Below are 12,746 nucleotides of genomic sequence, written 5' to 3'. Positions count from 1 at the left end.
TATGGGAGCTATTTCTAAATCTGAACCGATATGGCCCATTTGCGACCCCCAACGACCTACACCGATATTGAGTATCTGTGCAAAATTTTAAGCTTTACGCGTTCGACCTCTATCGTTATTTCGACAGACGGGCGGGCGAACATGGCTAGATCGATTCAGAACAACGAAACGATCAAGAATATATATACTTTATAGGGTCTTAGACAAATATTTCTAGGTGTTACAAATGGAATGACTATACTAGTATACCTCCATCCTATGGTGGGGGGTACAAAAAATATTTTCACGTTGGATCCAAAACAATTTGTCAATCGCTCAAAAAAAATCTAGCATCGATTGGTCGATAGAAATGCTCCAAAAATACGAAACAACCGCACATCCATAGTCCCGAAATGGCACCGAATGATTTTTTTTTATTTCCGCGCGTAAAAAATAAAATGAGAGGTGAACGTTTTTCGACACCTGAAAAAGCGGTTGATGCGTTTAGAATGGATACTTTGGAGATACCTCAATCAGAGTGGCAAAAGTGCTTCGACAATTGGTTCAAACGCATGCAAAAAATTATAGATCTTATGAGAAATTTTTTTGAAAAACAATAAAGCGATTTTTGTTGATTAATATTTGTTTTTGTGTTCTCTAATCCCGAAATATAAAGGGCAACTCTCGTATACCTCTAGCGACATGTAAATTAACTTTTCAGGATGAGGCTCGAAGGACAACGAAAGATAGATGGTCATAAAGAGCGGGCTGTGAGCATTCCAAAACTATGTGGCCTAATCTAAACTTGAAGAAGTCACTGGCTAGAACAGACGTCTCAATCATTGTGTCCATCATGACAGGTCAATGTCTAATCGGAAAACATGCTGACAGACTAAAGGTTGCCAGCAACGACTTTTGCATAAGCTGTGAGGCAGGAGGCCACCGTAGCGCAGAGGTTAGTATGTCCGCCTATGACGCCGACCGCCTGTGTTTGAACCCTGGCGAGACCATCAGTAAAAATTTTCAGCGGTGATTTTCCCTCCTAATGCTGGTAACATTTGTGAGGTATTATGCCATGTAAAACTTCTCTCCAAAGAGGTGTCGCACTGCGGCACGCCGTTCGGACTCGGCAATAAAAGGGAGGCCCCTTATCATTGAGCTGAAATTTGGATCGGACTGCACTCATTGATATGTGAGAAGTTTGCCCCCTGTTCCTTAGTGGAATGTTCATGGGAAAAATTTGTATTTGTGAGGACATCGAAGAAGAAGGGACTACAGAAAACCTTCTATGTGTGTGCCTGGCAGTCAGAAGGATTTCCACTTTATGTTCACATTTCTTTGAGAACTTGTCTGATTTAGCGGATATAATCATTCGCAAGTTGTTGGGCTTTTTAAAGTGATCTGGATGATGCAACGGTAGGAACTACAAGGCATCTTCCTTCTTCTGTTCCTGTAGTATCACAATGGAAGAAAACGTCTAAGTGAGTCTGATGGCAGACTGTCACTTAAATCTAACCTAATTCAAAAATATCAATTATTTCCTTTTATTAAAGTGGAAAAAATGTTATTTGAGAGCCAACGTTCAAATGTATTGGCTTATTGAGTTAATAAACCCTTAAATTGGATTTGTGAGCTTGTTATAAATCCAAATTACAAAATTGTAAGAGGATGCAGATATGGACATACATCTAAGCCAGTAGTCGGCTTGTTGTACGCTTTAAATACAAAAAAGTAACCTCGAAAAAGAAAATCTAAGTTAGGAATTCCGTGCTACTTACAAAATCTTAAATGTTTTCCATGCCGCTCCCCTAAGTTGGTTCATGTCTAGTATAGTGTCCCCACCTTGGTACCGGTATCAGTTAGACGCAAAATACTCCAACGTCTCATCATCTTTCCCGCGTGCCCCACACATGCTATCACTTGCCGCACCGATTTTACATAAGTGAGCTCATAGTCCTATGTGTCTCGTCATGATGCCAATAGCTATACTGACCCCCTTCTTATTCCCTTTCAGTAATTGCCTCGTGTTCTCACGTTCTAGATCCCCCCATGGGGTTTTTACCGTCCTACCGACCGTTTTGCTGTTCTACAATGCTGCATGCGCATTCGTCGCCACTTACTTTAACTCGGACTGCATCGACCCGAAAGGCTCCGATATGGCTCAGCACCCAAACAATGCGGATTTCGTTATCCTCAGGGAAAGTGTTAATCACTGCAAGGCTGTTCGTGACCTTACCGTCCTGGTTGTTATTGCCTTTATGGTAATTTTACTGTCGGTAAAGATGTTCACACTCAACGTCCTCGCGTTAGCACCACACCACCTCATGCATTTCGGGATCGGCTGGATATCCGCCGGCAGGACCACATTATGGCCAGGCAGTCCAAAATAGATCTCACTCCCTGGGTTCTCAATGAAGACCCCCAGACCCACTCTGTCCTCTAGCTTTGATCCATCCGTGTAACAAGATCTTCCATATGGCAATGCTAGGGTTCCGTCAATCCAAGACGTTGCCGCTTGCAGCAGTGCCTCGCACTCGACCTTAAGGTTCACTTCAGGTTTCCGATCGGAAACCTCTTCCCGTCCTTCCAGGTTTCCTATCGTCTCCTTGATTATACCGCGATGGTATAAGCTGCTCCCATCCTCAATCCATTCTCCCAACGCCTTAAGTTTCATAACCGCAGTGGCTGGCTCACACTTAATCTATATGTCAATGGATCGGATATCTAAAATAGTCTCCAGTGCCCTAGTGGTCCTCATCGCTCCGCCTATACCAAGACAACATGTTCTCTGAACCTGTTGTATTGTCCTTATGTTGCACTTTTTCTCCATAGCAGTCCACCAAACTACTGAGGCGTAAGTAAGAATTGGTCTAATCACGCTACTGTAAAGCCAGTGGATAATCCTCCGATTCATGCCCCATTTCAAGGCTAAGGCCCGTCTACATAGTGCCCAACATCTGTGAACCTTCTCAGTACGCTCCTGAATGGGACACTTAAGGGGATAACCACCGCTGAAATTTGTTTCTGATGTTTAGGCGTTTGGCTTTACAGTCGGACATGCGCCACAGTGGTCTCATTCCTATACAAGATCACTCATAAGTACTTGACCTTGTCAGACATCGACATCGTTTTGTTGCGGAAACGTCTTCGTCTTCCTCATGAACAGGCATATTTCAGTCTTCTCTGGGTTAACATAAAGACCTCTAGGTCTACCCAGTCATATGCCATATGCAAGACCCTTTTGGCCCTTCTGCATAGCTGGTTAGGATCCTTACCCCTAAAAAGTATTGTAACATCGTCAGCATAGCAGACGGGTTCAAATCCCTCCTCAGTCAGCATCAGTAATATTTTATTTATGGTGGTCACCCCAAGTTGCAGCGATAATATGCCCCACGTGGCGTGCCTTGTGGCACTTTCCCCCTTATATTTATGTCATTGGACACACAATTTATCCTCGATGTCAATGCATACCGCCAGTGTGTACGTTTTGGCATCGAACGATTCTTCTATTTTATGCACATTCTCGTGCAGGGCAGTCTCCACCGACCTTCCCTTGTATTTGAGCAGTTCCCTGGATATCCTACTCTTTATCATGGTGTCCACAATACGTTCCAGGGTTTTGAGTAGAAAGGACGTAAGGCTTATAGGTCTGTAGGCCTTTGGAATCGCATAATTTGCCTTGCCGGACTTGGGTATAAACATCACCCTTGCCTCCTGCCAGCCTTTAGGAGTATATGAAAGTCCTAGACACGCTGTGAAAATGTTGACCAGACGAGGCGCCAGATAGTCTGCCTCTTTCTGTAGTAACGCCGGAAATATTCCATCAGGTCCGGGTGACTTATGGTTTTAAGCTCCTCAACGATTCCTTCACCATAAATTCCGTAATTATAAACCTTCGATTAACGTAATTATTCCAAGATTCGGGGGTCTCCGTGAGCCCTGTAGTATGCTGTGGAAAATGAGTTTGATCAAAAGCCTCAACGTTGTCTCTGCTCTCACTCCCATGTCGTCTACTAAAATTTTAATTTGGATATGGGTTTTTGAGAGAAACTTTTTTATCTTGGCGGCGTCATTAACGCTATCGACCTGTTCGCAAAAAAATTTCCAGAAAGCACGTTTTGCCGCTCTGATAAACTAATTGTATTTCTTGAGCCGCGTGTAATACAAATCCCTATAAACTTCTGCTTTTTTACGACGTGCTCTGTAAAAAAGTCTGTGGACCTCTTTCTCAATATTGCGAATCTCCCTGGTCATCCAGGGTTTTTCTTGGGATGATTTCATTTCCCGAAGAGTCGTATTCCTTTTGACATTGTCGTCAATGTCTTCTATGCTTGGACAATCTAAATTATCTTGGCCAAGTCTTTTTCTGAGTAGCCTTCCGAATTTTGTCCAGTTGGTTTTCAACTTATTTCGGAAGCTTGTCGGATTCGGCGATGGCCGTGCTATTCTAAACGTAATATATCGATGGTCAGAGAAAGAGTGTTCCATGGAGACCCTCCAATCCTGAACCTCATAAATTAGATTTTCCGAACATATCGTCACATCGAATATTGGTATTCAAGAACTAGTGTTGGTGAGAGTTTGCATCGCGAAATGTGGTGAGAGTTTGCATCGCACCCTATTAGTACCTCGTTTCTGTCTGTTTTGCTTTCCTCACCAGCCGTTGCAGCTCCGACGTGGGTGGCCGTGTCGGAAAGTTGAAAAGTAGATAAAGTGATACCAGGTATGCTCCACCGTCTCCCTGTCTCAGCACTGTTCCATCTGACGTTGACAACTCTGGGAAAAATATATACAGCGGTCAAAAAAAGTATTCATCATTCAATGTTTTTTTTTTAATAAGTCTACAAAAGACAATTGGAATAAAAACATATTAAACTAATGATGCAGTAGTGCTTGTGTGATATATATGTACACAATTTCATTGTTTTTAAAGAAAAAAATAGTATTTATTGGAAAAAAAAGGGCCATTTTACAGCTGAACACAAAAAATTAAACAAAAAAAGTATTCATCATTGCAAAAAAACAAAAAAATAAATAACATAATTTAAAAAAATTAATACTTTGTTATTCGACCACCGCGTCTTATTGACGGTTTTAAACGGTTTGACATCGATTGGACTAATTTAGCGGTTATATTTTGGTCTATATTAGTCCATTCCTCCATTATCACCTGTTGCATTTGACTCTTGCTCGAAAAATTGCGCGTTCTCAATTTGCGTTCGAGATGTTCCCAAAGATGTTCAATTGGGTTCAAGTCGGGACTTTGAGGAGGAGTTTTAATGACTTTGGGGCAGTTATACAGCATCCACATCTTGGTATTTAAAGCAGAATGTTTGGGGTCATTATCTTGATAATATTGAAAGTTATTACCAAGCCCAAGTTTTACAGCACTATCTTTTAAATTCCTCTTTAAAATGTCAATGTAATACTTATGATCCATTACTCCATTAATAATTTCAAGATTTCCCGCTCCTGAAGCCGCCATACACCCCCAAACCATTAAACCACCTCCACCATGTTTTACAGTAGCAACTGTGTTTCGTTCTTCAAGCTCTGTATTTGGTTTTCTGTACACTATGACCTTTCCATCGCACCCAAAAAGATTAAACTTGCTCTCGTCTGCAAAAATGACTGTTTTCCAAAATGATTCGGGCTGTTTTACATACATTTTTGCGAAGTTTAGCCTTTTCACTCGGTTTATTTTATTTATAAAGGGCTTCTTACGTGCAGTTCTTCCTCTGTAACTATGCCTTTTGAGTGTATTTCGAATTGTTTGTGTAGTAACTTCCTTCTCTAAATATTCCATAGTGTTTTTACGAAGAATGGTCGCATTTGTCTTCGGAGTTTTCTGAACTTGCCGCACTAGCCAACGCACATCTCCAACTGAAAGTGCTTTTGGTCGACCAGATCTTGGTTTATTGTCAACAGTTTTCGTTTCTGTCCACTTTCTGATGATGGATTGTATAGTAGATCGTGGTCTATTTAATATTTCACTGATAGTTTTTTGAGTTAAACCATTCCTGTGGTGTTTTATTATCAAAACTTTTACCTCATCAGAAACCTCGTTTTGCTTACGACCCATTTTGACAAAAACTATATTTTCAATGAAATTAAATATTTGCTGTCAAGGGCAAAGCCTCCTTTACTAAATAAAACAGAAAAGGGGGATTCCCAAATAATATTTGAATTTGACTTTGATGATAGCACATCAATGATGAATACTTTTTTTGTTCTGTTTTTGGTGTTATTATATAAAATTGCATTTTTTGCGCTAATTAAATTTATTTTTTGAATTTATTTTAAAACATATTACGAAAAGTAAACTATTGCATAAAACTGCATTATTTGTTTACTTTAAATTTTCTTCAATTACCCAAAATAAGTGAATTTATTATCAATTTTGCTAATGATGAATAATTTTTTTGACCGCTGTAATTCAATTTTTTATGACAAATAACGCAGGTCCTCGGCCGAGTACCAGTGTTAGCATAGAATAACTGGTAGTTGATATGGTTCAGTCCAGAAACTTTGTTCCGCGTCGTCCATGGCTCCTGAATTAAGGCAATATGAATCTTGCCCTTGCTGATTTTCTCCATCAGAGCGTGTGTAGCAGTCTCGCTTCGGTGAAGGTTTATCTGAATTACCTCAATCTTTGGTCCTCCAGTAAATGGGCAATTTGGGAGTAGGTGATGATCTCATCGCTTGCTCCCTGTTCTTTAGATTGCATTGACTTTCCTGTCACTGCACTGCCTGATGTCATCGATTTAGGTTCTTTGCCTAGTCTAATGTTCCGACTTTTTATAAAATCGGGTGCCTGTTCGTTAAGCTGGATTGGGTTTCCATTCCCTGTACTGCCTGATCTTTGCCTATCTTAACCTTCCAAATCTTAAGTAAATGGTATTCTTGGGAGAAGGTGATGATACCATCATCGGCCCTGCATTGAGCTGCATTGAGACTTGCGTCGCTGCGCTGCCTAATGCTTCAATATTAGGTTCTTTACCTAACCCAGTATTCCAAATCTTGAAGTCGGTGATGTGTCTGTCGTCGGGTCCCTTTTTGTTAGGCTGTGTTCGGTTTCTCGACTGCACTGCCTGATATTCTAGCATTAGGATCTTTGCTTATCCTTGTCTTTCCAATAATGAGGGATGTCGTGATTGTCTCGACGTCAGCGCCGTGTTGGTTGGGCGGTATTAAGTCACCTGCCTCTGCACGGCCTGATGTCTCAAAATGAGAATTTCTGCCAATCCTAGTCTTCCCAATCTTGAAAAAACGCTTTGCTCCCGTAGTACACCACGCCTTTTGTCTTAGCAAAACTCGTCACCGAACTCAATGGCAACCACAAGGAGAGTTCTTTCCTCCTTCTCCTCCCTGTGGTCTTCCACACTTCCCACTTCTCTGCGACCTAACCTTAATTTTGCTTGGCTAAGAATCCCAACATGCGTTCCGTCGCAATTTTACTGCCCCACCCTTGATGAAGACCGTCGCCTTCGTGAGCTGGGGGATGTCAATCTTTCTCTCCAGGTTGAGCTTTGCGCCCTCCCAAAGAGCGTGAATACCTCTGACGATCTGTTTGACGGTATCAATTCATTCCGCCGACGCAAAACGCAGCGTAAAGATGTCCCCTCTATACTCGCAGCTTATCATTTGTATGGGTGGACCCTCTATAGAGTTCCACACATGCTCGAAAATCCGATCGTTAAGCAGATCCCCCACTTGGGACCGATGATCTGTTGGAATCCTACCGGATGCACAGCCGATATTGATGACTGCATAAGTCAGCTCATCTCTGTTGTGCTTCCTCGCCACTCTGGCGTAAGAGAGCGGATCCTTACCATTCTCAGCGACCATCTTCCCCATCCGTTATGGCTGTGGGCTCCTATTGGAAGTCACAGTCCTCCATGAAGACTCAGGGGCCGTGCGCGCTTCCTTCGTTCCTGTTGCGACTTTGTCTACTTTCACAGGACACTGTCTGGAGTCTCCATTGCGGGATGGCTGGCTTGCTTTTCCCTGAGTATTTGAAAGCGGGAAGCTCTTTCTCTTCTTCAGTATTTTAGCTGTGTTATGCTCTTCGGGAAATCTGATTATTTTTCCAGCTTCCGTAGAAGTGCTTGGAATGTCAGTCCGATCCCCTCTGGCATCTTGCACTTTTGCCCGATTGCGCTGGCGGTACTTACTCCTCTGTCTCCTTCGTCGTGATCTGGATCGCTTTCTCGGTCTGTTTGTGAGCTAAGCCATCGCTCACTTCTGCCGTCATCCCGTTGCCTTCATCTCTTGATTCGGCCGCAATGACTGTTTCATTGACACCGTCGTTGTCTGAATCCGAGTCGGAAATACCACCTTTGCTTAAAGGATGGGGACTAAGTGTGGGATGGTTTACCCGTCTCATCCTCATTAATTAGTCTGACGACTAGTTATGCGCTTGTAGCATTACACTCGACTACAGGTGCCAAGGCACCCACACCTATAGGAGGGGAGGACAACACGCTACGGTCTGACTCCACCACCGCATCTGTTGGGTCTTTGGCTACTCCAAAGCCTTCTCCAAAAAGGCTTTAAAATGTGTTCATAATAGGTAGGACCGGATATTTTTTGTTTCTTTGAGGAACGAAAAAAAGACTTCCGCTCCACTCAACGGGTACAATTTATTTAGATTTACTGCAAAATTAAAGCAAGAATACAAAATTTGTACTCATCTGTTCGCATGACCTCACCTTTTGATTGCATACTGTTACATGCCTTGTAATGGCGGCCTAAGCTGGTAGCAAGATATATTAATTACAGGTATTGGCAGTTGCCCAACAACAAAATATTGAGTGCACTATCTGTCAAAATCAGTGATGAGAGCAACTCTCATTTTGCGTATGTTATTAGCTCGCTTCATTTTTCGTTGTTTGTGTGTGGTTCTTAACTATAATACACACACACAACCAAAACTCGTTGACAGATAGTGCACTTGACGAGAAAAACTTGTACTCAGCTGTTTACAGTACACTTCCTGGTAATTATGTCATGGCTGGTAATGTTAATGACGGTTACCTCTCTAAGAGCCAAAACAGAATGAGCGCGATGAACTTTGGTTTTGATCGTCGCGTTGTAAAAATGCAACTCTGCACACAAATTCCACAAAAGCAAAGTGGAAAAGTAAAAAATTTTCAACTTTGACGTTTGAAGCCGAGTGTCATTCGGTATTTCATTTGAAGTATGGTTTTTGGTCGTCAAAGTTCAAAATTGTTGGATAACTCTTGCGAGTTGCTTTTTTAACATTTGTTTGCAGAGATGAATTTTTCAACGTGACGCCCCTCATAACTTACATTCTGTTACGACTTTAATGCATGCGATGTGAATGGCCTGTCCAGCGAGCGGCGAACGGTTCATTTCGAATTATTTTTGGTAACTTCACTTCATGACATAACTACCAGGTAGCGTACCGTTAACAGCTGAATACAATTTTTTCTCGGGAAGTGCACTATCTGTCATCGAGTTTTGATTGTGTGTGTATTATAGTTAAAACCATGACAAACACAACCAACGAAAAATGGCGCGAACTGGTAACATAGACAAAATCAGAGTTGCACTAATCACTGATTTTGACAGATAGTGCACTCAATATTTTGTTGTTGGGCAACTGCCAATACCTGTTAATTAATATATCTTGTTGGGCAACTGCCACTTCGTGTAAACTATGGGTTGCCCAAAAAGTAATTGCGGATTTTTTTAAAGAAAGTACATGCATTTTTAATAAAACTTAGAATGAACTTAAATCAAATATACTTTTTTTACATTTTTTTCTAAAGCAAGCTAAAAGTAACACCTGATAACTGACAGAAGAAAGAATGCAATTACAGAGTCACAAGCGGTGAAAAAATTTGTCAACGCCGACTATATGAAAAATCCGCAATTACTTTTTGGGCAACCCAATACTATATTTTGCTTCACTTTTGTAACTATTGCAACGGTAGCTAAAATATATGTCGGCGGCAAAAATCGACTTAAAACTAAATTCATTTAGACCATGGTTGAATTAAGAAGATTAAAATCCAAACAATGGCGAAACAATTAAAGATGGTCTCATTTATACAACAACCACAAATCATATGGTGCAATCCGTCATCTTGCCATTAAACTGATCGTCGTTTTGCCAACACACGCAAACAAATTTGTGTGCGTGTGTGTAAACGTGTGCGTACATGACCAGAGAATATGTCAGAAAGAAGGTAACAACAAAAAGAATGCAAACAAAAATCAGACATCTTAATACTGCCAAACCTGGCCAGCTGCTGACAGCTTCTCGCGTGAGACCACCTTATTAAATCCGCCTTGAAACAAAACCAAAAATTTGACGTGCTAGTGGGATACAACTCTGGAATGGGACAATGACAACAGCTGGGTGAGTGTGCTAATCTTTAGTGAACCCTGGACTTTTCGATTTTTTTAGACTTCAAAGTCGATTATTCGACTTTTTAAGCAGTAAAAGTCGACTTCGACTTTTTTATATAAAAAGTCGATTAATGGATTAGTCGAAGGTCGGTTTTTGGATCCGTAGTCAATTTTTGGATCTATAGGCAATTTAACTAAAATCAATTTCATAAAATAATAAATTAAAAAATGTTGAACTTGTCTAGGGTAAGTACATTGCCACCTAAATATGTCTTTAAACAATAGAGTAATTCAAATATCATTTGTATTGATTGTTGAAAAATTGCATAAATGTGATGATAATATTACGTAAGATAGGTTATATTTTTCCAAAAGAAGAAAAGAATGTTCATTAATACATGTATGTATATTTTGCAGGCCGTAGTTCGCAGTTTCACCACTTCTGGTGCCCAACGTGCTGTTGTCAAAGGAGAAGTTGAAAAAGGCTACTTCGAAATCAAGAAAGTACAAGAACACTTCCAAAAAAAAGATGGCAAACCAGTATTCTTGAAGGGATCAGCCGTCGACCAAATCTTGTACCGTATCACCGTAGCTCTTAGTTTGGTTGGCATTGGTGGAATGGGCAAATTGTTCTATGAACTTTCTGTTCCTAAATCGGAATAAGCCTTCAAATCCCGTTGTAAAAAAAATAAGTTCCATTTCAATGTAGGCTCCTTTCCTATATTTCTGTGTTTTTATCACGCATTTGTAAGTTGATATTTCAATATTAGAATATTCATTTAGCTATATCCATTTTCATTTTCCAGAGACCCTTTTAACCCATGTGCACGAACGAACGAGGAAACTGTATTTGTGATGCTTTAGTGTCATGTCAACTTGTTACATTCTTTAACAAAGCATTTAAAACATAGAAATATATGAAATTTAAGCTTAATAAATTAGTTCGCTTTTGAGAATTGTGTTTTTTTAATGTTTACAAATGTAAATACATCTCCATTATTATTTATTTATGTGATAAAATCGCATTGGAAAGGAGCTTTCAATTGGCAATGCTAAATGTATGGTGTACTTGTGCAGCTTTCTAGATGTTCATCATCCTTGATATTTAACCGTTTACAGGGCACCACTCACGTTGGCATTTCTTTTCTGGTATTTGTAGAAGACCATAGAATTATCTTGGAGAATATCTATCAAGCAGAGATTATCCCAAATATCACTATTGGTTGTGGTCGATAATCACCACAAAAAATTTTTGATACTCTTGCGGGACTGAGAACATGGTCTCGGTGCAGTCTATGCTTCATATATATTATTACATACTGACTATCAAGAACAACAAGGCAGCAGGAGCCGACGGGTTACCCGCTGAACTATTTAAGACCGGAGGCGACACGCTGATAAGGCGTATGCATCAGCTTATCTGCGCAATCTGGCTAGAAGAACGCATTCCCGGTGATTGGAACCTCAGCATACTATGTCCCGTACACAAGAAAAAAGACAAGACGGAATGTGCCAACTACAGAGGAATAAGTCTCTTCCCCATCGCATACAATATACTCTCGAGCGTACTGTGTGAAAGATTAAAACCTAAAGTCAATGAGATAACTGGGCCCTATCAATGCGGATTTAGACCTGGTAAATCCATCCTGGACCAGATATTCACACTGCGCCAAATCCTGGAAAAGACCCGAGAAGGACAAATCAACACCTACCATCTCTTTGTTGGCTACAAAGCCGCCTTCGATACTCCTTTACGTTCAAAGGTATTTCAAGCCATGTCTGAGTTTGGTATCCCTGCAAAAGTAATAAGACTCTGCAGGATGACACTTGCTGATACGCGTTCCTCAGTAAGAATAGGAAAGAATCTCTCCGAACCATTTAATACCAAACGAGGTTTCAGACAAGGAGACAGCCTATCGTGTGATCTCTTTAATATCCTGCTGGAGAAAATTATACGAGATGCAGATGTGAATAGATATGGCACACTAATCACAAGAGAACACATGCTACTCGCCTATGCCGACGATATCGATATCATAGGCCGGTCACCGGAAGTAGTAACTGCAGCCTTTGAAAGAATCGAAAGAGAGTCAGTGGATGGAGATAAGACGAAATGGATAGTCTCAACTCCCAAAAAGCCTTGCACAACCAAGCAGATAAAGAAAATGGAGAAAGTTAGGAACCACAACTTTGATACAGTCAGTAACTTTATCTACCTCGGCACCGCCGTAACCGAAACGAATGACACCAGATTTGAGATTAAGCGAAGAATAATCCTGGCAAACAGATGCTACTTTTGACTAAGTAAGCAGTTTAGAAACAAGACCACCTCCCGACAGACGAAGATTACACTACACAAGACACTGATACTACCCCTGTTGTTATATGGA

At 40.8% G+C, this 12,746-nt stretch overlaps 1 protein-coding gene across 1 annotated transcript; it reads left to right on the top strand.

Moving 5' to 3' along the window:
* The first annotated feature begins 10,477 nt into the window (after nucleotides 1-10,477).
* LOC106085565 (cytochrome c oxidase subunit 7A, mitochondrial) lies at nucleotides 10,478-11,312 on the top strand. Its single transcript, XM_013249877.2, has 3 exons — nucleotides 10,478-10,602; nucleotides 10,774-11,103; nucleotides 11,163-11,312. Exons 1-2 carry the CDS (start codon nucleotides 10,585-10,587, stop codon nucleotides 11,017-11,019), a joined length of 264 nt encoding a protein of 87 aa, XP_013105331.1. The 5' UTR covers nucleotides 10,478-10,584; the 3' UTR covers nucleotides 11,020-11,103; nucleotides 11,163-11,312.
* The last annotated feature ends 1,434 nt before the right edge of the window (nucleotides 11,313-12,746 follow it).

This window comes from Stomoxys calcitrans, chromosome 2 (assembly GCF_963082655.1).
Source record: "Stomoxys calcitrans chromosome 2, idStoCalc2.1, whole genome shotgun sequence".
NCBI lineage: Eukaryota > Metazoa > Arthropoda > Insecta > Diptera > Muscidae > Stomoxys > Stomoxys calcitrans.
Note: the sequence above shows the minus strand (reverse complement) of the source record. Positions and strands in the feature narration are given on the sequence as shown.